Source organism: Pyrus communis, chromosome 5 (assembly GCF_041283825.1).
Source record: "Pyrus communis isolate YQ-2024b chromosome 5, ASM4128382v1, whole genome shotgun sequence".
Taxonomy (NCBI): Eukaryota; Viridiplantae; Streptophyta; class Magnoliopsida; order Rosales; family Rosaceae; genus Pyrus; species Pyrus communis.
In genome coordinates, this window is record NC_142569.1 from 10,714,569 (window position 1) to 10,740,719 (window position 26,151).

The following is a 26,151-nucleotide window of genomic DNA, read 5'->3' on the forward strand; positions in this document are numbered from 1 at the left end:
GACGGTACGAACACGTAGGCGCAAGCGGAATCGAATTCAAAGTTACAATAAAGATTTTACGGAATTACAAATCCGAAAAATACTTTTATAAAAAAAATTATTATTTTCTATTTTTAATTTTCTATTATTTTTTAATATTTTCTGATTTGATAATTTAAATATTTAAATAATTTATTTTTGGCTCGTGGGGCCCACACATCTCAAACTCTCTACTATCTCCCCGCTGCGTGTCCCTCTTCCCTTACTCTCCCGTACCTCCCTCTCTCTTCCCTCCATCACCGACAAGTCTACCCTGACGAGCACACCACCCACAAAACTTCCCCGTCACGAACTTTGACCAGGCTGAGGCATTTCCCTTTCCTTTTATCTCCGGCAGTGGCACCATCACTGTTCATATATCTCAAGTTTCCGACGATGGTAAGCTCCAAAAACCACCCAAACTTTTTGGATCATGTTTTGGTTTATGTTTCTAGCTTTTCTAAGGTCTTTGGTGGGGGTTTTAGTTCAGAAACGATGCGGGGGAAAGTTTTCCAGTTTTTCGGTGAGGAACTTGGCCTTTACAGGCTTTTTCCGACCGATCCCGACCACAACTCAACCTCATTTTGGTATACTCTTGTTCCTGATCTCCTAACCTTCATTTTGACTTTTATTTCATTGAAAATAGTTAAGAATCGAGCTCGACTGGAGCTCGAGAAGTTTCTCGACCAAACTCAGCCCAGTCCGGCCTTCTTCTTTGTTGGGTTCGGCTGACCTACAAGCCCAAACTGGTCAACCCAACCCAGGAGAGAAAGGGAAACAAAAAGGGGGCACAAGCCCAAACCCAGCCTAAATCTTTGGGTCGTTGACCTTATATGGCCCATTTCCTAAAATGGATATGGAATATTTCTTGTGTTGACTTTTTCAAAATTTTCTCGAAAACAATTAAGGCTAATTTTAATGCCCCGAGTCCATTTTTGACATCCATTTAGTGAAATTCCAAAGTTTTAACGTAGTTGACCGCTGGGGCGGCGTAGTTGACTTTTTAGGGTTGACCATTGACTTTCTCATTAACTTTTTGTAAAATTTGTCAAGGACCCTTCTTTGGGTATTTTGACCCCTTGATTTCAAATCCGCACTCTGTTTTCCCAAATTTAATCATTTTAGTGGAGTTTTACGAATGGTCCTAATATTATGCTTAGGTGCAGTTATTATCATAGACTCCAGTTTTCCTAGTTCGAATGGTTGCGACTTCGCAAGTATTTGTGAGTGGGCATTTTCTTTTATATAGTACATATATACTTGTTTAGTTTCCATATATACATCTAATAACGAAGTTCCTATGTGATTGCCATAATTAAATTAACGTTTATAAGAATCGTTTGATTGTTGGGAAATTATGAAATAATCCTACGGGATGCACATGTAAGCTTACTATAAGGGGATGTCTTAATTAGATTTACGGCTATGAATATTTTTATGTCGACTAGAATTATCGAATTACCGTGCATATTTATATTTACGTTATCTGCTTATCATGTGCTACAATGGTATTTGTACTCAGCCGGGCAAGGGCCATGCTTCACATATATGTTCACATCGTACCGTACGCTCACTTTGGATCCACTGTAGGTGCCAGTCCTATCTTAGATTGCTATAGGCAATTAGGACTCGTATGTTACGCGCATAGCGCTAGTCTTCACGTGATTGTAGTACTAGAGCGTAAATCATTATTACACCCAGTCCTGTTCATGTCAGAATACCTCTGCATGAACTCGTGTGTCAGCATATGTTGATGAGCACTCGATATGATATGTTTGTTTATGCGAGATTATGTGACTACCGGATGTTAAGTGTTTATATAAGAAATATTGTGATGTATTAAATTCTTGAGATATTACAGGATACGGTAAGTATTTCCATAATATACATAGTATGTATATTTTGGAAACTATACTTGTTTTATAGCGAGTGGTTATTATGTTTTCGAAAAAGGTTTTTACAAAACTTTGTTTTTAGGCACACTCACCGTTTTTTTTGCCCCTCCAAGTTTTAGTAGCTGAGCTTTGTGTCGACAAGGATCCTTGACAAATCTTGGTATAGGTGGTTACCTTCGATGATATAATTCTCATTATACTTTTACTATACTTTACTTATGCTTTGACATCACGTGTAAAATGAGTTCATTCCTGCTCACAAGTGCACTCTTATATTTAGGCACTTTTAGGTTTAAATTTATTCATATTTTCCACATCACTACACTTTATGGCTTCGTCACCCTCCGAGTGTCAGCCAACACAGCTCAATTTGGGGTCCAAGTAGACATCCCGGGTCGAAGTGTGTCATTGGGAGTATTAAGAAAATAATTTTCTTTTTAAAATCTTACGTGGCCTAAATAGTCATTTTATTTGAACATTTCTTATCTAATAAAATAAAATAAATAAATCTCTCTCGAGAACTTGTGATAGGGAGAGAAGTTTAATTTTTATTTTTATGTATTTAATTTTTTTTTAAAATTAGAGATGTTAAAGTCACCTATAGGTGAGGTTTAGACAAAAAACAGCAAAATTTTGTTTTGTGAAATTACATTACTATCCTTAACTTTTTTATTGTGATAGAAGATTAAATAATCTTCTCATCCTACTTTGGTCGAGAAAGTGCGTTTTATTAATACGTAGTTTATATAAGTGTTGATAATGGTGTTAAAATAAGAGTTAATAGATGTCCACCTGTCAAAATCTTAAGGGCCGGTAGATTTTTGGTACAAATATTTGGGCGCAGAAGATATGAAGGCGGCCTAGTTTAGAAAGCTAATACAGCGATCTTACATTCGAAAATATGAGCTTCAGGAACTTCTTCCTCGCTCCTTTGACACTTGACAGCTTCAATACCTTGGACAACCACTGCAACGGGAGCTCACGAACTTCTTCGGAGAAAATGGTATGTACAACAGGCACAGTGCTTCAGTATAAACTATTTTCACAAACGTTGGTGCGTAGTGTTCATCTCCACCACAGTTTTGAGACATTTGAACTAGTGGGGTACCGAATATTATGTGCACAACGTTCGTGAAAATAGAGTGCTGGTCCTAAGTGTAACAAACTCAAATTTCCGACCTATCAATTCCAGTGTCGTCCTCATTCTCTGAGTCGTCCCTTCTAGAAATTATATTGATCAAGTTCCTAGTGGCTTGGCCGACAACAAGGTCGTCTTTGCTGCTCCGACAACAGCGGGTTGCAAAGAGATGATGGGAAGGCTTGCCCTCTCCTGTATCATTGCTGTATCATAAAATATTGATAACAATAGTTCAGAATTCAGTGGAAAGCCTTATTAAGAAGACAATCACAAGACAAATTTCTAACCAGAAGCCACAGAGATGGAGCTTAAAACGTAGACATAGTCTGCTGCCGTGCAATTGTACCAATCTGCAGAATCCCAGCTTCTGCTGCTTGAACGGCTTGAGTGGATTTGCTGACGCCATCAGCTATCTCTTGACTGCATGGAATGGAAAACAAAGCATGACATACTTCATCCAATTTAAAAGTTTGAAGAAAAATCTGATGTGAGCATATATAAAAGACACAAAAATTGAATTTCAAAGCCTCAACAGATATCGTTGATAACCAATAGTGTTGTTAAGTAATTCCTCCTATCAAACCTGGTTTAGGGCTGGTTTGGTATTGCTGTGCTTTGAAAAAAAACTGTTTCTGCCGTGCTGTGAGAATAAGCAGCTGTGAAATAAAGCAGTAGAGTGTTTGATAAATTTTTTTGTGAAAGTGTTTTTGGAAAAAAAAGCAGTATTATAGTGTTTGGTAAACTTTTATGTAAAACAGTTGTGATCGTGTGAAATGATAAAAAAAAAGTATAATACTTAATGTGCCATTAATTTAATTTTCTTAACAAATAAAGGTGAATTACTAAAATTTCATCCATCTTCAAAGTAAAGCACATTACAACACCGAAACACCAAAACCTCCCAAATCCGCCCATTCAACTGTCAATGCACTTGAATCCCCTGCAAACCCACAACCAAATCCCAAACAACACGGCCCAAACAAACAAGTCAAGGATCTAAACAACCCAAACATGCCTCCTCCAAACTTGCTTGGCCTTTTGGCGGTCACCCGAATGCAAAAGACCACTCTTTTGTGTTGGCAACAAAAAATCTCTAAACCCGCCGCCATAGCATCATCGCACACATCCACCTTCTTCTCCATTGCAGTCACATCTTTGCAAAGATCGCCATTAACCTCCCCAGATAACCTCCTCTTCTTCTTCAACCCTTCGCTCGGATTCTTCCCAAGCAGCGGTGTCAGCACCATTTTCTTCCCTTTACTCGCACCAAAGCTTAGATTCTGACTGGCTGCCGGCGAATTGGGCAAGTCCGAGGCCATTACTTTTCAAATAATTGAATCAAACTGAACTTGCAAGCAACTGGGGGCAAAATTATCCCGAACCAAGATAGACCCACTTCCACTAACATCCTCAAAATTGGATTTCAACTGGTTTAAGAACGAAAGCGCCTTGGAGTCATCGAGATCGGCATCGCAGATAGCGAAATACACAAAAGGTTTAGAAGTGAGATGCCAGAGCAAGGAAGAGAAGTGAGACGCGAGGGGTGAGGGTAGGATCTCCATTTGAAAACTTTAATTAAACCATACCGTTCACCCGTGTTGCTGTGATAAAAAGCCGATTTTTGAAAGCAGCAAATAGCTGCTTCCCATTTCCAGCTGTTTCTCACAGCAGATTTGGAAATAAGTGCTTTTTTGTTGAGTTACGAAGCACAATATTGAGCTCAACTTTTTTTCATCCCAGCTTTTAAAAAAATTTAAGCTGTACCAAATCAGGGCTTAGTGTATTTCTGAAAGTAAACACCAGTGTATAACACACAATTTTCCAAGGGAAAAAGAAAAACAGCTTAGATTGAATTTTTGCCCCTTAAAACCCCCACTGCTTAAGCAGATGGGTATGTATGCATGGACTTGATTTTGAGTTATGAACTAGCAGTTAACGGAAAGAGATGAGTCTAACTATGAAGAGAGACTACAAAGCAACCGTGTATGACATAAGAAATGAATCAAGGACTCCAAAATGAAGATTTAGTTATCACCTAAGATCATTCAGTTCCAGCGTAAGATCACTTATTTCCATGCCTGAAAGCCTAACGGCAGCCATAGTACTAGGGAGCTCTTCACAAGCTGTATCCGCCAGCTTTGAAAGAGATATTGCAGCTTTCCCCATTGCCTACAGAACATACCAGAAACAGCTACATTGGAACCTCAATTTGGACAAGACCTCCATCCAGTTTAAACAAAGAAAAGGGCACCTAAATCTGCGAACTTGTCTTTGGAAAAAAAATAATATATATATTTATCAAGAGTTGCAGTTCTGATTTTCTTTTGCAACCAAGACAAGAACTTTAAAGGCCAAGAGTCCAAGACGATTAAAGCCATGAAAGAAGTTATTACACATTCCATGGCATGCAAGCAGTAGAAGATGAATCTTCCGACCATCCAAATAACATTTCAGCAGCCCTCAAACTCTTCAAATTAACCAATTACAATCGTCTAAGGAATGGGAGGGGACAACCACTAGCAAAAGCATCAAAGACCCGATAACCAGCGGAAAGATATACATAATGAATAGGATGTGATTCGGGGTTTAGGGTTCTTGCGAAAATGAAGATTCCATAGCAAATACAGAACTCCCTAAGTTTTAACTTATTATCTAAGCATTAACGAATTGCTCTATCCTTTGAATTGATATATTAATTTGAGCAAGCTTTAAGCCAAAAAAAGACAATAAATTTGAAGAAAAGAAAACTTACACCTAGACCCTCTTTACCCAATTCGATGCTCACTTAAGCCCAACAGCGATGAGATGCCCTTTTGGTCTATCAGAAAACATACATTCCTCGTATGAATTCTATTGTTGTGCACTTACTCAGACCAAAATGACGTTGTTTTAGACCTAAGAATTTTTTCTCCTTCATATCGAACGGCATCCAACATTTCGACATAATAATAAAATAAAATAAAATGATAGCATAGACTCGTCGATTTGGTACGTTCATAAATCTTTCTTCTTTTTTTATTATATCCTCTCAACATTGCTAGAGGATTTCGAAGAATGATGACATGGTGTTAATATTAATTTCTTTGTGTCATTTAGTATTACAATCTAATGATATTTCTCTTCATTTGTAAGTGAGGAGTCTTAAGTTTGATTCTCACTAAAAATAAATTTGAACCATATTATTATTATTTCATCTTCATTTTTAGGGTAAATAATAACTTTTGTTCAAAAAAAAAAAAAAAAAAAAAATATAACTACCACTCATCCCCCATTAACCCTTCACGATCCGTCTTCTCCTTGACCCTAGACCAAGACAAATCCTTTCTGTTCTGCTGCCGCCGGCTGCTCCTTTATTCTAGACCACTTCTGTTCTGCTTCTGCCATTGGTCCAGCAACCAGGTTGCCAGCTTAGTCCAACTTCCAAGCCATCAGTCAGCCTGCCACACCGCCATCAGCCCCGGTCCCCACCTATGGGCACCGCTAATTTTAAGGTAAATATCTAATTTTTTTTTAATTTAAATTTCTAATGGATAAAAAAGCACTTCTCTGACAGTTCCTAATTTCGCCCATTTTGCTAACAATTTCTGGAGCATCGTGTATTCCGGAGTATCTAAGAATATCCCATCGAGGGATTGACCACAAAGTCGTTTGTCTTAATTATTGAAAAGTATGGGAAAACTGCCAATTGGTCCTTGTGAAGTCGAGTAGATACTCTCTAGTGGAGTTCTGTTTATCGGAAAAGGATTTTCTTCGAATCTTTTTTATCAAATTTTTTCCATCAATTAATTCGGATTATTGAAATTTGATTTAACGGTTAATTTTATTATAATTTTTAAAGTAATTCTCTATTTTTAACCATTGAATCAAATTTTAAGGACCTAGATTGATTGATAAGGTAGATTTGATGAAAAGGATGTGGAGAGGATCCCTTTCCCTGTGTATCCTTGCTTGTATTCTTCAGCTCGTAATGATACCCGACTTGTTTGTTATATATCTTTCAATTATTCTTTTGGCCTTTTTTTTGGTTCAAAGAAAAATAAAATAAAATTTTGAAACACGTCTAGTGAATAATGTCAAGAAAATGATTTATGCACGTCTCTTTTACACATTTTGCACACTCCGTTTACTTGTGTCTTTCGATTGTATTTTTCTTTGTTCAAAACCAAGGTTAGAAAAAGTAAAAGTGTATAGAAGAGAAAAATGACGTGTGAAAATCATTTCAATCAATCATCATGCTTAATCTCTTAGAACCCAATCTGCGTTTTACTTCTGAATTTATTTCCCTCAAATTCATATTTTCTGGTATCTAATTTGACTTTAGGTGAATTTGGGAAATCCTTCGTACTTTGGGAGCCGTCATAATTTCACACACGATATTCTTTCTCAAACTCAATGGCATAAGGAGAGCACTCGCTATAGCCTATAGCGAACGTGGCTCATGGATCACACTTGTGGTCTTGTTTATAAATGGTAGCCAAGCTGCCAGAGATTTTACCATATAACCAAGTATATACATCCCGCTGTTAGTATCTTTCGTCACAGCCCCTCGGTCACACTAAAGAAAGTCCCTCAATGTCTCTCACATGGCATCACATGACAATACGGCAAAACCGACACAGTTGGCACCCTGTTCGCTATTTATGTTTTATTTAAAGTAGACTGTGTGGAGATTGGATGGACGGTTGATGCAAATTAAAGTATATTATCGTTATCAAATTGCTACAGGCCTACAACAAATATATATTATCATGCACTACTTTTTGGTCTTCAGTCATCGCCGGATCAGATTCACATTTGGAGCAAATGGAGAAGCTTGTTTCAAGCTGGTACAAGGATGGAACCTTGCCGGAGAGTTTCATATGGCCACCGGATTCAAGACCCGGGAAGCTTGCTGCTGCTCCTTCATGCAAGAACATTCCAGTTATTGATCTTGGTGGAGCTGAAGGCGGTGATCGTGCCTACATCATTCACCAAATACTCGAGGCCGGTCAAGAATTCGGATTTTTTCAGGTTCCTTATCAGAACTCGAAGTTCTTCCCTTAATTGTCGATATTCTAGTAAAGTTAGATAATGATCGTTACAGCTGTTAACCTTCTGTTAAAATTGTTTACAGTTTTGTTAGAGTTGGGTATTCTGTGTTTACGCTAGCTTGTGTACAAGTACAAACTCTGTTAATTAAAGGTATCGGTTGAATGAACTATCGGATTTTCATCAATGTGATTTCCAAATGTTGCAAAGCAGGCAATCAACCATGGCATCTCAGATACTCTGTTAAGTGACACAATGAGTGTGTTGAAGGAGTTCTTTGAGTTGCCGCTAGAGGACAAGGCAAGCGTTTACTCTGAGGACCCCCAAAAAAGTTGCAAGCTCTTCAGCAGCAGCATAAATTATGATGGGGAAGATGTTCATCTTTGGCGCGATGTCCTACGACACCCTTGTCATCCATTGGTGGAATGCTTGCAAGATTGGCCTCAGCAGCCAGGTAGATATCGGTAAGGCCTGCAGTTTCATGTTCAGAAAAATACCATTGTTTGTATGCATATATTTGTCAAAGATTCATATGAATCAATTGTTGATGATTTCAGAGAGCTTGTTGGGACATGTTCTACACAAGTGAGGAAACTGGCTCTGAACATTTTGGAGCTAATCAGTGAAGGACTTGGGCTCGGAACTGGGTACTTCAGAAACGAACTTAGCCGAAACTTGATACTCTCAGTTAATCATTACCCGCCTTGCCCCGACCCAAGTTTGACATTAGGATTAACTAAACATTGTGACCCAAACGTCATAACCATCTTAATGCAAGAGGATCATGTAAATGGACTTCAAGTTTTCAAAGACGGGGAATGGGTTGGTGTGGAGCCTATTTCACATGCACTTGTGGTTAACATAGGCTATCAGTTACAGGTATAGATCAGCAGATTCAGTACCCTCTTTACGTGGAAAAAAAAATTATAGCGTATCGGTCTTCTTAATCACCAATTTTTGTTGACGTGGGATGCAGATCATCAGTAATGGGAAGCTGAAAAGTTCTGAACATCGGGCTGTGACGAATCCATGTAATGCTAGGACATCTGCAGGATTTTTCGTTGCGCCTTCTGATGGTTGCGTTGTAGAACCTGCAAGAGCTCTTGTTGGTGCAAGCAATCCCCAACTATATAAAAGTTCCCAGTACAAAGAGTTTGTTCGCAACTTTAATACGACGATATTCGAAGGTAAAAGCGAATTTGCAATGGAAAGCCTTAAGCTCCAAACTTAGCTGATGATGACCAACAGTTGATTACGATGGAGCGAAAAGTAAATGGAATGCAAGAATTTAGATGGATCTGAGTGTTGTATGTGGTCGAATATCCTAGTGGATAGGATGCGGAGTTTCTACTTATATATGCATGCTGGGTTCTAAACTACCCCTCCCCTTAATAATAAAATTTGAGTGTTGTTCATTTGAATAAATGTGTTTTTGCTCTCTGTGAAGGCAAAAACCGAGCTGATTGAAGTTTACTTTTATTCATTGTAAGATTATAATAAGATTTTTTTAATGAATGATCAAGCTTAATTGCTTACATCCTAATCCCCCTTAAAAAAAATGATTTCCTTTCATATATTCGTCTTTCCAACTTGGTTTTACTTCTTGTAGGATGTAATGGTTTCATTTGTCTATACACGAAGTAGAGTTGAGATGAGTTTTGCATGTGAAAGTTGAATAAGGCATGCCTTACTACTCCTCTCTAGGATTCAATCGTGTCATGTTCCAATTATGTTCTGGAAACCTTAATTTTAGATTTACTCGACTTGTTTATGAGCCCGTTTGTTAATTGGAAAGGAAACTAGCCAGAACTGCATTGACTAGCATAAATATAGGCCTCAACTTAGTTTCATTTGAGAATGAATTCCACATAGATGGGAAGACGGATCTTATATGGACTTATAAGTAAGTTAGGATACCGTTCATATTTTCAATTGGTTTTATGGTGAAAACGTCAACTTTCTTTATGACCAAAGCTAGGTTATCCCATATGTGAAGTCTCAACAGCCACGTGCTCCATGCCACCCAAGTTGTGTTGTCCATATGTTTGGCTTAAAAATTCACCACACGTGAGGGACGTGTTGAGAATGAATGCCACATTGATGGAAGAATGGACCATGCATAGACTTATAAGTAAATTAAGCTACTCTTTATATTACTAATTAGTTTTATGGTAAAACCTTAACTTTCTTCAGTATCCTCAACAAACTCATTATCTTTAAAAAAAAATTTCCTAGAGTTGATCAATACTTTAGGAGTTAACATGTGATCATTGTTTGTTCTCAAGTGACATTTAAGCTGATTTTAATGATCAAGATGGATTTCCAAACAAGTCACAAGTGGATGGAATGGAAGCCTAGAATATGAACAAGGGAACAAGTTTCTTTTTTTTTTTTTCCTAACAAGGGAACAAGTTTGTGAGGTCTGAAAGCTGCTACTTACCTACCAGCGGGTTGAAGCCAATCAAAACCAAACCGACGGCTAAACAAAGCGAAGAAGGATTGGAAGAGATACCGTGCCCGCTGGCAGCTCCAAGAAAGTCCCGCCTCCTAACTCAACATCAAATAACTTAGGTAATAGAGTTTGCTCTAGGGTGTTCTGTATCCCAGTCGTACTTGATTTGGAAGCAGTTTCCCCACACCATGTTGAGAGACAGCAAACTGGGTTAAGAATGAACGTTAGGCTACCAAGAAAAGCATACAATAAAATCTAGATTTTGGTGTTTAATTTGTGCATTTTATATGTACACGTATATAATGTTATGCTACCAACACACGCACATGTATACATGGGTCACAATCGGGGGACACATTTTGTAGTGTATTTTAACGATCCAATTGTTTATCTTGTACATCTTAAAGATCATGTCTACTAAAAATACCTAAATTCGAAACTATATGACCAGTGAATTAAACAATAATCATTTTAGTGTTTCTTTGCAATCGTATTCGTCTATTTTCTTCATTACAAAACATGTGTGTGTGTGTGTCAAAAAATGAGTAAAAAAGTTACGAAGTTGATAAGGCCAGTTGGACAAAATAGTATGCTCAGTGCTCGACACCAAGTTCAAATGCCATGTAAAAAGTGATTGTGCTCTAAAGTAGTGTATTTAGCAAATGAACAGTTGTGCTCTAAATTTAAGTAGAATGTCGTTTACAATATCATTTGGAGATGAATATTTTTAATTTAGCTCTTTAAAATACAACTTCAGTTAAAAAAATAAAAAAAATATTCTGTTACAAAAAACAAATGCAACTTTAGTTGCTTTACAGCATATCTTGAACAAGAGATGAAGAGATGCCGTAAGCACTTACATGATGCTACGTGCGATGTTACAACTGGGTTCATGCAGTGTAAATGAAACATGTGAGATTATATATGTTAATTAATTTATAAACCTACTCATTCTGTGATCTCATCGATTAAGTCACTATACTTATTTGCACACACCTTCAATAATTAGCGTAGTATTTTAATTTATGTGAAACAACGTCCTTGATTACGAGAGCAATTAGTGTAATTTTATAGGGAAAATGATCTTCGTAGGATTTTTTTTTTGGGGATTCAGGTGATCTTGTAATCGTGTTCATTTGTCGTACATCGTGCGGTCAGTTTTCGTTAGGTACTATTTATATTTAATTTAAAATTTAAAATAATTTATGACCGCACGATATACGATAAACAGATACGATTACAAAATTCCTTAGATCCCAAAAAGAGGATCCGTCCTAAACCAAACTTATTTTTTGGATGGTCTGGATTAAACTAAACCCACTTGTTAATATACTACTATTAAGCACTCTAAAAGAAGCATTTGATGACCTCATGGATTTGGACTTTGCCTAATTTACTTCCTCCCCTCCTTTTTCCTGAAATCAAATCAATTAAAAAGATGGAGATTGGGAATTAAGATTTCTGACCGTTGGAAAAATTTCACTATTATCTAATTTTAGCGTGCCCAAGAAGCAGTGTGGAGATTAAAAATAACCTAAACAGGCCAAAACCATTGCATTGCCTCGTTCACTTCATCAAATGTCCCTAAAAGTATACTATTAAGACCAACTCTAGTGAGTAAGTTAAACTTAAAATTAAGTTTTAAACCCAAAGATTCTACAATCATTTGGTCAAAAAAGGTTTCACGTTGAAAGTTATTTTTTTGCCAAATTTAACTTAGAAAATTAGCCAAGGTTAGTGGTTGGGACACAGCGGCGAGACTCAATTGTTTACGCTGTCAGCCACTTGCGAAAGAACCAAAGACTATTTTTTTTAATAGGACAACCCACGTGGTTGGAATCAACCAACAATCCAGATTCAATTTTTTTTTTAAAAAAAAATCAAAATTATAAATACATTAAATTCAATGGTTGAGATTGAATATAAGCAAACTTACCAAATTTAAATCCAACGGCTAAAACAACTAAAAAAATTGTATACATCAAAATTCACCAAAAAACTCTATAAATATCTATGTATTTGTTCAAATATCCACACAAAATTCACTTTCGTCAAACAATTTTTCTTTTTCTTCTTTCTATTCACCTATATATTTGTGTTTAAGAATGGGGTAGGCCCAAGGTGGTTTAACCATACAAGGTCTACTAAGTCTATTTAATTTTTTACATTATTCAATGTTTTCTGTATTATATAATTAGAGTAATGTTATTCATATCATGTTTTTGTATCACATTTTCATATCACCTTAGATGGCATTTGATATGGATAGCCATATCATTTGAATTAATTAGATTTTTAAATTTAGTTCATTATTTAATAAACTAATAATTAAGAAAAATTAGTTAATTAAATGATTATTGTGGTATACGATGAGTCTTTCTCCTTCATTTCCTTGGGTTTTGCAAATTTTTCAAAAGATATGGCTGTCCATATCAGATACCACCTAAGGTAGTATAGAAATGTGGTATAAAAATACGGTATGAATATCATTACTCATATAATTATGGATATTGCTATGGAGACTAAAACAAAATTTGCACACTAAACGGTGTGTCACCAGTAAAAATCAATCATCAACTTCCGTGTAATTTAATTTACAAATTTTAATATACAAATTTAATTGCCCCCAGCATTACACTACAAACTTTTTGTATAATATAACGTGGATAATCTCAGTAAGCCTTGTATGATTTGTCCTTGCAGCCAGCTACTTAATTGTATTTTGGGGACAATGATCCTCTCCGGATCCCTTCCACCTAATCCTCTTCATCAAACAATCCGGGCCCTTAAAATTTGATCCAACGGCTAAAGTTATTATAACATTTAGAGTGGACCCGTGTTTTTAGCCGTTGGATCAAATTTCAAGGACCCGAATTGTTTGATGAGGAGGATTAGGAGGAAGGGATCCGGAGATGATCACTTTCTGTATTTTGGTATCTTGCTCCCAGGCTCCCATCTCACCAAGAAAAGGAGCAAACAAAAACAAACATTAAACATGGCACTACATATTGTGCTTAGGATGTTCGCTCTCTTATCGTTTGTATACTAATTCGTAATTACAGGATTTAAATTAAGGAGGAATTGAATTAAGGAGAAATGGGAATAAGGAGAAGGTGGTGTAGTAGGGTTGTTGGGGTGGGTTGGTAGTGGGTCTTGGCAGTCTAGAAGGTGGTGCGGTGGTCTGTGTTCTAAGGGGCGGGGATGGTCTGTGTTCTAATCGTGGGAGGCAAATGGAACGAGCTGCATCTGAAAGGTAATTTCTTCCAAAATTCAAATACCTCATCCAAGTCAGTATTCGGGGAATATCAAGGGTTTGATTACTAGTGTTGGATGGAGCCCACTACTTTTTTCATTTCCAAATTTAGTAAACGCGAAAATCACCTAAAGAATTTGATTTCCTTTCTTCTACCTCAATTCCAATTTTGTAAACACGCCATAAGGACTTCCGCTTGCTGATTAACAGTAGCATATAATCTTGCCGATTTAACAACTTAAACGCATGCAAGATTGTCATCCTTATTGTCTGCAAGCCAAATGATCTCGCTTTTGAACAAATTTAACATATAATCTTTCTCCTAAGTTTAGGACTTGTCTTGATCTATAAAGTCATCTTCAACCAATCCGGCCAGAGGGTTATAGGACTAAAAATAGCCCAAATGACATGAAAACCGTCTCACGACCGAAGGCTAGGCCAAAGGACTCGTGGACCCCACTAGGCCAAAATTGTACAATCAAGCCAACCGGTTGGCCCAAACTAGCCAGCCAGCCAACCGCGAGCTGGCCCAACATTCAAACCCCAACGGCTACCTGGTGTTAGCCTGACGTCATCTAGCAACGGCTAATTGACGTCATGCTAATGCCAGGTGATCGTTGGATTTGGATTTGGATTTTTTTATTTTTATTTTTTGGATCAAAATAAAAAAAAAATCTAATTTTTTTTTCCTATAACTACCTAAGTCATTAAACAACATTAAACTTAAACAATATTAAACAATATTAAATAACATTAAACTTAAACAATATTAAACAACATAATCTCTATAATAGAGATGATATCTACATGTATTGACAGACCGTACCTCTGTTCAAGAAATAGTGCACATGATAGTACAAATAAGAGGTAAGTGTAGCATTTGACTACCACCTTTCATGCTGACCACCCAAAAGCCACCCACGTCTATTGCCACAATGTGATTCCACTGACGTTCTCCATCTTTTCTCTCTTTTCCACTTTTTCGTTCTCATGTTATCTCTCGTTCTTTGCCACTCTTATTCGACTTGGAACCAGATGGATGGCTGGATACACCTGAGACTTGTCACTACTGACATCCGATTTAAGATCCTTTCCGTATGTGTTGCCATCGACCTCGAGTTAAGACCCTTTCAGTTTAATTAACCAAAACCCAAATGTTTATATAACTACCATTTTGAAGGAATTACGTAATCTAAAAATTATGACACTGCCCTATTTGAAATTGGGAATGAAAATACCAAAAAATAAAAAATAAAAAAATAAAAATAAAAAAAGGTTCCTGTCAGATACCCTCAAAATTGACCGCTTCTTGAAAGCCATCATGCACCTTCCATCTTCTATTAATTTGTCATAATACTTTGCACCTAATAAACAATCTTTATCAAATGGCCATCTTGGTATGATTTGTCAACTTCTACTTATACCCAATTAGTCACGTGTCCAAAACCCAATATAAATTCAAGAGTGAGGATTCACTAGTTTCACTTTACTAGGCCATGGAAAGAGGCGGCAAAGATAAAGAAGAGAGACAGAAAGATATTAAGTATAGAGGTGTGAGAACAAGGCCGTGGGGGAAATTCGCAGCCGAAATACGCGATTCGACGAGGCAGGGAGCTCGGTTGTGGCTTGGCACCTTCAACACTGCTGAAGAAGCTGCAAGGGCTTATGATAGAGCTGCTTTTTCCATGAGGGGTCCTCTTGCAATCCTCAATTTTCCAAGTGAATATGATTTGAAAGATGCTGGTCAGTCTGCTGCTGCTGCTACTACTTCCTCGTCAACTTCTTCGTCTTCATCTTCTTTGTCGTCGTCTTCAAGACCCCATAATGTGACCAGGACGGAATCCGGAAGAGAAATCTTCGAGTTTGAGTGTTTAGATGATAGCGTTTTAGAGGACCTTCTTGATTTTGACGATCGTACCAAAGCTAATGAAGAAAAACAAATTAAGTAGGCATTCCTTAGTATTCTGGTTCTGTAAATTTAAGCACCCAAATGGTTCCACACTCCATTATTACAATGTGCCTTGAGATTTTCTCAGTTGTTCCATAAACAATGCAAATGTAACCCGAGTTTCTTTGTTCCGGCGGCGGTGTGGGTTTTGAGTCGTTTAGATGAATGATATAATGAAAGACTGCTTCCGTGTGAGTACTAAGAAAAGAAGATGACATGTGTTATCAATCTATTGATCAACTATTTTAGTGTTTTTTCTGGGTCTTAAATCCAACAATTACTTTTGTTACCATACAACGTTGTTTTACACTAATAGGTACACTTTATTAGGCACAGTCACACAATAAATCAAACATAATTTGATATTAAATTTGCCTCTCGCAAGTAGAACTCAAACCTAAAACCTACTCGTGACTACACTATATTTGAAGCCTTAATGTCATAAATATAATTAAGACCTATTTATACCTACGTCTCTTATAACTCGATTAATATCACTTTGCCTTTATAACTCGAAAGTTTCCACTTTACTTCATGAAACTCAAAATTCGCTCCATTTTGCCCACTAGGACTCGATTTTGATACCATTTTGCCTCGTGAAACACAAAAACTGTTGTAACGTCTCATCCCCGAAATATTTATTTTCGAGAAATTATTCTAATGATAGGCCCGATTTAATACTCTTGTTTAATTTACTACCATTACACATTATTCTTTAATTAAAATTCCTTAATTACTCACAAAAGTGTACCACCAAAATTACTTATAAAAAACATACGTTTAAATTTTTAATTTAACACCAATTTTTTCTCTTCACTCTAGTTCCCAACAAGAGGTCGAAACTCGATTATTTAAGGCTGCATCTGACCTGTTAGACTGCCTACGTACCATTAAGCAGGATCAAACCTTTCGTAGTTCACCATTCATCCTTTTATCCATTTCCGAAAATACTCTAATAACGGAAATATTCAACATTAGTTTTCATAATCGAATCACACCAAATGGTTACCAAATACGGGTTTTAAAATATCAAAATCTGCATGATACGACAGGGTCGGCCCACTGGCCACGCGCCTCCGCACGCGCCGCCGCAGGTGGCAGTTGGCCGCCCCAACTCGCCTGAAAATTTTAACTATTTCCAAAAATAACCAAATTTTACAGGAAAGTAGATCTCAGTGAGGGGAGAAATTTTCATATCTGTGGCCAAGTCCAATTCGGCCGGGAAACTCCTCAAATTGCCCACAAACCGCCGGAAACCCTTGAAATGGGTGGCTTCGATCCGTCACCTCCGGTGCTCCGATGCCCCCAAGGTTGGTTGGGCTTTGTTCTCTCCCTCACCAGGAGTCGAACTATGGTGGTAGTCGACCGTTTTACTTTCCCAAATGGCGGAATTTCCGCCGTCCACCCCGTACACCCACCGGTGCGGTTTTCACAAATACCAAGCCAATTTTCATCAAATTTGGGATGGAAATGGTAGAGGAGAGGTTGGTTAGGTGTTTCGTAGAAGTGTTAGACCGTGATTCGCCGGAAAAATGGGCGGAAAACCCGTCGGAAAATGCTCTCTACGCGGGTCGGGTCGCGGTTCTTCAAAGGACCCGATTCCCCCTTTTTGTTTCTCTCCTTTCCCCTCCTTTCTCTTCTTTCTGATTGGTCCTTCTCCCCCTCCTTTCTCTCCTTTCTCTTCCTTCTGATTGGTCCTTCTCCCCCTCCTTTCTCTCCTTTCTCTCCTTTCTCTTCTTTCTCTTCCTTTCTTTTCATCTCAGCCGTCCACGTGTCATCATAGATAATGGCTTCAGAAATCTCGAGCCTTCTAGATCAAACCAAAATTACAAAAATGTCTCTAACTTTAAACGTTAATAACTCTTTCGTTATAATTCTGTTTCACTAACGGTTTGCACTTACATGTTCGTGAGATCAAGTTCTATTAAAAATATAAATCGTGACTTCGAACGGTCTACGAATTTTTAATAATTAATTTCCAAACTTCACTCTTCGTAACTAGTTTAATTAAAATCTAAATTCAAATGAATTACTATAAATTCTCGAAAAATAATATAAAATCTCAATAATAGAAATACGTAAATTATGATAATTTCCGGTAACAAAATTTTAAAATTCCTCAATTAAATTTTCATAACCATAAATCGATTTATTTTCGATTTTCTCCATATATTCATAATTATGAATATTCTATTTCATATATTTAAATTTCAGGGTATTACAACTGTCATTTTACTCTATAAAACTCAAAATTGCTCACATTATCTTATTTCTGTTAATTCCGTTATGTGTGATTTGATTTGGATGCACAAGGCTAATCAATTTCTTTTTTATTTTATATTTTTCATCTCCGCAACTCAAGCACAACAACCCAAAAAAATTTCAATTCTTAATTTCTTATTTTAAACTTAATATTTCTTATTTATTGTTGAATGTTAACGCATGGCAAAAATTTATAATCAAATTCATTGGTGCATGTGGATTGGATGTGTTTCAGAGGCCGACTTTTGAGTTTCAAAGAGAAAAGAGATTTCACAAGTCAAGTGGAATGAATTTTGAGTTTGAGAAAGTAACGTGGTGACTTTTGAGTTACAAGCGGCAAAGTAAAATCAAAATCAAATTTCAAGGGACATAGGTAAAAATAAGTCTATAATTAAAATCAAAAGTTGGGACTCTTTTAATCATCTCTTCGCATGTACCTGTAGTAGCGTTTAAGTAAAGCCCTTTGATTTCACCCATTTCAGTCTGTGATGTATAAATTGCTATAGAAACTAGAATAGTAGAGTCACTTACTAAGAATGTCTAGTGATATCCCTTCACTTGTAAGTGAAAAATTTTAAGTTCGAATCTCGTGGATAGCGAGTTCGATATCAATTTATTCCCACCAATTAATGTGAATAGAAATGTTAGGGAGACCACATTTTTATATCATATTTCTGGACCATATGATGTGGCAAGTGATGTATAAAAGATACATAACAAAATAGAAATGCTAGGGAGCCCACATTTTTTTATCATATTTCTGGACCATATGATGTGGTAAGTGGTGTGCACATGTCATGTCAATTAATAAACTTATTTCATTGAATATCTGATGGTATGCATCACTTGTCACATGTGACCCTACACCAATATAATATATGTAGTCTCCTAACATTACTTTAATAAAATTACATACAAAGGTTTTTGTGTCAGGACTTAGAGCATCTTGGATCATACTAACTATTTTTATATTAGGGTGTATTCAATTGAGAATTTAAAAGACTCTAATGAATTTATAAATTTATGAATTTTTATGGAGTTTAATTGATTCGTAGAGATTTCATATAAAATTTTGATTCAATTCCCTCGAAATCTCATGAGGAAATGTGAGATTTGTGGATGCTTAAAATACACTACTAAATCTCTCTAATTCCCTCTAATTCCTCAACTTTCTCAAATTCTTGAAAATCAATTTCTAATTGAATACACCTGAAATATTATAAACTTCTTTAAACTTCTAATTGAATACATCTGGATTTCTAAAGATTTTAATAAATTATCTTAAAATTCTAATTGAATACACCTAAAATTTCAGAGAATCACTTAAAAGAATACCCATAGATTTATTAAAAGAATTAAAATCCCTCAAAATCCCAATTGAATACACCCCCTAAATTTTAGCTAAAACAAAAAAAATTTATTTTAGACTTTCTATATTTATTTTTTTTATTCAAAACATGCTCCCAGTTTTCAGAGTCATAATTATTATAAGCAATAACAATAGGGAATTGTTATTGGCACTCCAAAATTCTCATTCTACACTCCAAACTTTCTATATTTAGAAAGAAAAATACACTTGTAAGGAGTGTAGAATGAGATTTTTGGAGTGCCAATAACACTTCCCTAACAATAAAGTGTTTGTTGTTTGTTTTGAAAATAAATATATTTATTTATTGAAAAAAATAATATTTGGCTACTCAAAAGAGACGACTAGGAGTTCTACTCAAAATCGTTTATGTCCATTTATAAAACTTTGTATTTATGATCAGAGCTGTTCATATTGTAAATCACTCTATAAAGGTCGCCTCTGCAAAAAATCAATTGAAACTAAGATCGTTTAGTCATCAAATAGTATAAAACAGATGAACAAAATTGGTAAAAACTTTACGAACCATCTATGTATTTACTATAATAGATTGACAAAACGACCTTAGTTTTTAATTTTTTTTTTTTGTAAAGATAATCTTTACAAAGTAATTTATAATATGAATAGTTTCTGATCATGAGCACAAAGTTGTATGATTCGAACACAAAGAATTTTGAGTAGCCAAACATTATTCTTGAAAAAAGGGCATTATAAATATATATTATGAAGAATTCAATTCCAAAATAGTTCTTACAAACTAGATCTAAACATATTACAATACAGCACCACCAATCGCAAAACAATGAGTAGATTTCAAGTGCTTGTAGAAAGTCGAGCTCATCAGGAACTGCAAGATTGCATAGATCGATAAAATCATTAAATCTCGTGTTACACAGCGATCATGTGAGAACAAAAATCTCAAATCAAATTGGGACAGTGAGTACGATGCCCATGAGCCGCCACAATCTCAGAGCACCCAGTGAAGTAGATCTAAAAAAATCAAACAGCTCCACCCTTCACACATAGATCCAAAAGAGATGTAAACCAAAACAAAAAATTAAAATGAAGCAACTCTCCTATAAAGAGAAATCAAACTAGCAAACTCTCCCTAAAGAGAAATCAAACCAAACTTCAAGGTAATTCTTGAAAATTGTCAAACAAAAACAAAATAAAATGATAAATTTATGTCGCCGCTCTACATCCTCCATGGCAAGTAATGCATACGATTAACATCCAATGAAATAATTAACTGACGTAGCACACACCACTTGTCGCATTAGATCGTAGACTAAGGTAGTACAAAAATATGATATCTCTAACATTTTTCTAAATTTTTTAATAAAATGTATTCAACGAATTGTGGTGTGTTAATAACTTAATAAAACTATCATTTGTATGTTGTCTAGGATGAAAATTTGTTGGGATAATGGACCATAGGAACAAGGGGTTCTCAGTACTTTGTCTAAGATGAAAATTTGCAGTGCATCGGTTAGCAAAACCCCTGCTTTATCAATTGGGCAGCGCATTAGTTTGGCACTAAAATCTTCTTAAAACTATTCAATATCTCATCTTTCAAGATTATGATTGTACTCCGAATTAAATCAACCAAATAATAATTTCTTCGAAAAAAAAATCAACAGCAACAGTTGGAGACTATGGAACAAATTCAGATGATGCAAATTAAAAGTACCCCTTATTTTCAATTTTTTGGGTGTAAAGAGTTAAATAGGAAAACCCCAAAGAAAGAATGCTAAATATCAGTGAATTCTTTCCTTATTGTGTTGGTTACCCCTGCCTATGATGATCTTCTTTTGTATCAAGAAGGTCCTCCAAGAGATTGTTGTCCAAATACTCAAACTCAATAACTTCGTCTTCTTCTTGGACTCTTCCAAAATTAATACTCCTTCCAGGGTCAACGCCCGGAAATAAAGATGACGAAGAAGCAGAAGATGAAGACGAAGATAAAGTGCTCAAAGAGCTTGAAGGGTTGTGATGTTGGTAGTCATTTGGAAAGTTGAGTATGGCTAAATGGCCTCGAAAGCCGAAAGCAGCTCGGTCATAAGCCCTTGCTGCCTCCTCAGCTGTCTCAAATGTGCCTAACCATAGCCGTGCTCCATTTCTCGAAGGATCACGAATTTCAGCTGCAAACTTACCCCACGGCCGCCTCCGAATCCCTCTATACCGGTTTTGATCTCGTACCTTCGGCTCCCTCTGCTGGTTATTATTCTCTGGTCCTCTCTTCCCCTCCATACTAATGTTTGTTTTTGCGACGGAAAAAACACTTTGATGTCAATTTTGATGGTAAGATACGGCTTGTGGCATGCAGGATATATAGTGCATGGTGGTGTGCTATAATAAATTAGTTTGGTCTAATCTGATAGGTGATGTGTTGGAATGTTTTCTTTGATTAGGAAGAAAAAGCAAATCTCCATTTCGCCATGAAAAGCGGTTTGAGCATTTTGTGACGATATATTGACGTATTTTCATTTATTTTTATTTATAAATAAAGAAAGTTGAGATTTTTTCCATTATTTCATAAAAGGTCTCTTCTTTTCTGTTGTTGAATTCAAACTCTCAATACATCCTTTACGTGTGACGAGTTTTTAAACTCTCAATACATGTCCTTCACACATGGGGCAACATTCTCTGAGATCATGAACAAAATTAAGATTCTATTGAGAAACCAATTGGCAATATAGGACTTTCCAACCTCTTACAAGCCCTTGCAAGGTTTCCCCTTTTACCCATGTGGAACTCGTTTACCTTCACATCCTCACATGCCCTTACGTGTGGCGAATTTTCAAGCCAAACATGTAGACAACATAATTGGATGATGTGGAGCACGTGTGGTTGTTGGGCTTCTCATGTGGATCAACCTATTTTGATACTATGAAAAAAATTGAGATTCAACTATAAAACTATTGAAAATATAGAGAATAATCTAATTTCCTATAAGCACATACAAAGTCTTTATTATCTGATGTGAGATTCATATTCTCAATAATATATACTTTGATGAAAGTGATACACAAATGTATTGAAAATCAAATACCAAATTTGTGATACAAAGATAAAAATACGTACTTATTCGTGTGAGCTACAAGTCTTTGACCACTATTGTTTACTTGATCCGGTGGCGATTGGACAGGCAAAGCAAAAATTATGGAGGTGCATGCATTTATGGGAATTATTTTGATGTAATGTGTGAGGTGACGAGGGTTTTGATGGCTGGCCAGCCAGCCGGCAGAGTGAGGTCATACTACTCTATTGTCCTAGTGGTGGCCGGTGGGTGCCAAGCCATCTTTGGCTTTACTTTTTAAGACATTGGTGGCCGTCAATGCCCCCTTGTAACGAACACTTTATAACCCTAATTAATAATTGTCCATATCCAGATTTTATTGACAAATCGAATTGCATACATATCAGGACCAATGTTAAGAAGCAATTGCAAACCTTTCACATGCACTCAGAAGACAGAAGCCCAAACCCACACTTGGAAGTTGAGATTAGCCCAACTTAATATGTTTAAACACTTAATTGTGATTGGTTTTTGATAAAGAAGTTAATTGTTAATTAAGTTGCAGCCCACCCCAAAAGCTTAGGAAAATATCTGACAAACCATACGCAAGTGGTCCTACCCATTCTTGTAGTCACTATTGAGAGTGTAAATGACATATTGAAAAAAAAAAAAAAAAAAAAAAAAAAACTTGCAAATAAGGTGTTGGGTTACGGCTTTCTCTATAACCAACTAGTTTTAGGGGTAAATATCAACTTTCTTTAGCAACACTTAAGTGTCTGAAGAGTTTCAGAGCATTGTTACTTACATGATATGAGAACATGAATGAATGAGGGATTAGGAGTGGAGATGTGAATGATTAGATATTGAATGAACAAATAACAATCTCCCTTATGTTTAGGATTCCTTCAATTTTTAGGTATTTCATACCCAAAATTAATTGGTCTCTAGGTGTTAATAAAAGAAGGATTGAGAATCAATACGCATTCATTCACATTTCCATACATGATAAGTAAACGGACTTTTACTTCTTACGAGCTTTCCAAGTGGCTACCTCAATGTCTCATTGGTATAAATAAATAGTCCTATTAAGGTTGTCCCTGGGCAAGGGCGACAAGTGCAATGGCCCAAGGAGAAGGACTTACATGGATAGGGTTCGTTGCTATATTGAATTCCTTGTCCAACAATGCATTATCGTGTGCAAGTTTCTCTTCACATGACAATGTATGATTGGGTCAGGATGCCACGTAGCTGTGAACTCATTCCATATAAGTTATTATCTAACCCAAGACCGTATCTCAAAGAGGGCTCCTAAATTTTTATCTATTTGTATATCTATATGAGAAACACAATTTAAAATCAAAAGTGTTATTTTTACCATCTATTTGTACTATCTCTCTAATGTAGATGAGACTCATATGCATTGGTAGACCATAACTCTATTAGAGAGATGGTACAACTGATAGGGTTCCAAGGGAAAAGGGGAAAAAAAGATGCAGAAGCCTCAAATTCGGGTGAGGAGAGCCGCAAAGGTGCTTGATTTCCACTATGGCACTAGTTCTCCTTGTTTTCCTATAAATTATTATTGTAATTATAATTGCACATTTAATCATGAAGAATCCTAATTGTTCAAACAATTCTTCCATCCTCCTCATCCTCCAACCACAACGAGATTTATTCTTGGCGTAGGTGACCGTAACATTATCCTTTCAAACACATATCTGCCCTTTCTTTGGACTCCCTACCACAGCAAACCCTTGTCTATGCTCACTCCGGCACATGCCTAGATGCCCTTATCGGTCGTCTTTGAGTGGCTTATGAAGAGCATAGGGTGTTGAAGTTTGTTTTGAATAATCAATTTGTAATTTTGGATTGAAGAATAAGAAAGATAAGCCACACAATTTATGTAAAAGGAAAACTTTCCATTCATTGTATGCGGCTGCTTAAATCATTGCAGAGCACATTACCAACATTCTCTTACATTCCTTTTAGCACAGAATCCAATCTTAGCCATACAAGGTGACACTTGGCTAATACAAGGACATAAAAGTATTACATAAGAGATTGAATCTAGACCTTACACTTATCCTATGAGAAAATGACATAAGCCAATAAAGAAATTTGCAAACAACTTAATGATCAACATTCCCTTCTAAGTTGTTTACTGATTTCACACCAATGAGTAAATCGACCTTTAGGAATGGCTTTAATAAAGATATCAACAAGCTGATCTTCACTCTTGCAGTAAATAAGCTTAATCACATTCTATTGCAGAGCTTCTCTAATAAAATGGTACTTTCTGTTGATGTGTTTGGACTTTCGATGGAAGACTAGGTTCATGGTCATGGCTATTGTTGATACGTTGTCACACATAAGAGGGGTAGCTTTTGCCTGCATCTCTCCAAAATCCTCTAAAGCAAATCTCAACCAAATGGCTTGAGTTGTTGCCTTAGCTGCACTGATATACTCAACTTCTATAGTTGAGAAAGCAACACTATGTTGTTTCACAGAAGCCTAGGAAAACACACCACTGCTAAATGTGAAAGCATATCCAAATGTTCTATTCATATCATCCTCACTCCCACTCCAATCACTGTCATAATAGTCAATAAGAATAGCTTGCTTCCCTTTCTCAAATTCAATTTCATAGTCAATGGTCCCTTGTATATACCTCAGAACCCTTTTGGTTATCTCAAGATGCTTCTTAGTAGAACAATGCATAAATCTTGCCAAGAGTGATGCATCAAACGTAATGTCAGTCCTAGTAGCAGTTACATACAACAAGTTGCCCATAATTTGCCTGTAAACTCTTTCATTAGTTGAATCACTACCATCATTTTTGCAAAGTTTCTCATTCGTAACCAGTAAAGTGCTTACTGGTTTACAACTTTTCAAGCCACATTTGCCAAGTAGTGATACAACATATTTCTTTTCCCCAATAAAGATACCATTCTCAGTTTGCAGGATTCTCATGCTAAGGAAATGATGCAACAACCCCAAGTTAGTCATTTCATACCTATTCATCATATCAGACTTGAACTCTGTCATCAATTCTTTACGGCTGCCTATGTAAACTATGTCATCCACATACATTGTAATGATTATAATGACAGTGCCATCCTTGACCTTAATGTATAGAGTAGCCTCACTAGGGCTTCTTTCAAAATCACATTTGAAGAGATATGCATCAATTTCCTCATACCATCTCCTTGGTGCCTATTTCATTATACATTTTCTTTTGCATTTGTATCACAAAACCCTCAAGTTGGTCAACATAGACTTCCTTATGAAGGATTCCATTTAAGAAAGCAAACTTGACATCAAGTTGAAATATTTTCCTACCTTTCTATGCTGCAAGTGCTATCAATGTTCTAGTGGTATCCATTCTTGCCACAACGGCAAATGTCAGATAAAGTCCATACAAGCTTTTGAGCATACCCGTTGGCAACTAACCTTGCCTTGTACTTTTGTATAGAACCATCCGCAAAAATGTCACCTACCAAACTTAGTATTCATAAAGATTCCAATCGCGATATCCAGAGTACCACCTTACTCCAGTACTAGGTATTGATATTAAACCCATAGATTACCTTTTCATCCGTACTTGTCAAAATGCATTTATCGAATTAAGGATGAGAAAACCTTGAATGAATTGTAGAAATAACTTGGAAAAAATATTCTCACTTTCTTATCTTGCCCCACTTTCTAGACCAAGGATTTAAATATTTGCAACGTGATGCTAAGGTAGCATTTCCTTCTTAGTTCGAATTGTTTG

At 36.3% G+C, this 26,151-nt stretch overlaps 2 protein-coding genes and 2 pseudogenes across 5 annotated transcripts; 2 read left to right on the plus strand and 2 right to left on the minus strand.

Moving 5' to 3' along the window:
- Positions 1-2,620: 2,620 nt before the first annotated feature.
- On the minus strand, positions 2,621-5,803 carry LOC137726936 (uncharacterized; annotated as a pseudogene). Its single transcript, XR_015962557.1, has 3 exons — positions 5,087-5,803; positions 3,371-3,471; positions 2,621-3,254 (listed from the first exon to the last, which is right to left on the minus strand). The product of XR_015962557.1 is annotated as an uncharacterized LOC137726936 (transcript).
- Positions 5,804-6,343: 540 nt separating this feature from the next.
- Positions 6,344-9,614, plus strand: LOC137720967 (flavanone 3-dioxygenase 2-like). Of its 3 annotated transcripts, none has more exons than XM_088694255.1 (5): positions 6,344-6,542; positions 7,373-8,061; positions 8,293-8,543; positions 8,637-8,958; positions 9,056-9,614. In XM_088694255.1, the coding sequence occupies exons 2-5, from the start codon at positions 7,855-7,857 to the stop codon at positions 9,308-9,310; spliced, it is 1,035 nt and encodes a 344-aa protein (XP_088550381.1). In that variant the 5' UTR covers positions 6,344-6,542; positions 7,373-7,854; the 3' UTR covers positions 9,311-9,614. The 3 variants fall into 3 exon arrangements, with proteins under 3 accessions (XP_088550381.1, XP_068316197.2, XP_088550382.1); XM_068460096.2 differs by having other exon boundaries at positions 7,823-8,061; XM_088694256.1 differs by having other exon boundaries at positions 7,838-8,061.
- Positions 9,615-15,280: 5,666 nt separating this feature from the next.
- Positions 15,281-15,958, plus strand: LOC137724743 (ethylene-responsive transcription factor ERF098). The gene has a single exon (XM_068463453.2). It carries the CDS (start codon positions 15,281-15,283, stop codon positions 15,731-15,733), a length of 453 nt encoding a protein of 150 aa, XP_068319554.2. The 3' UTR covers positions 15,734-15,958.
- A 4,190-nt stretch (positions 15,959-20,148) lies between these two features.
- Positions 20,149-21,670, minus strand: LOC137721451 (ethylene-responsive transcription factor ERF098 pseudogene; annotated as a pseudogene).
- Between the last annotated feature and the right edge of the window lie 4,481 nt (positions 21,671-26,151).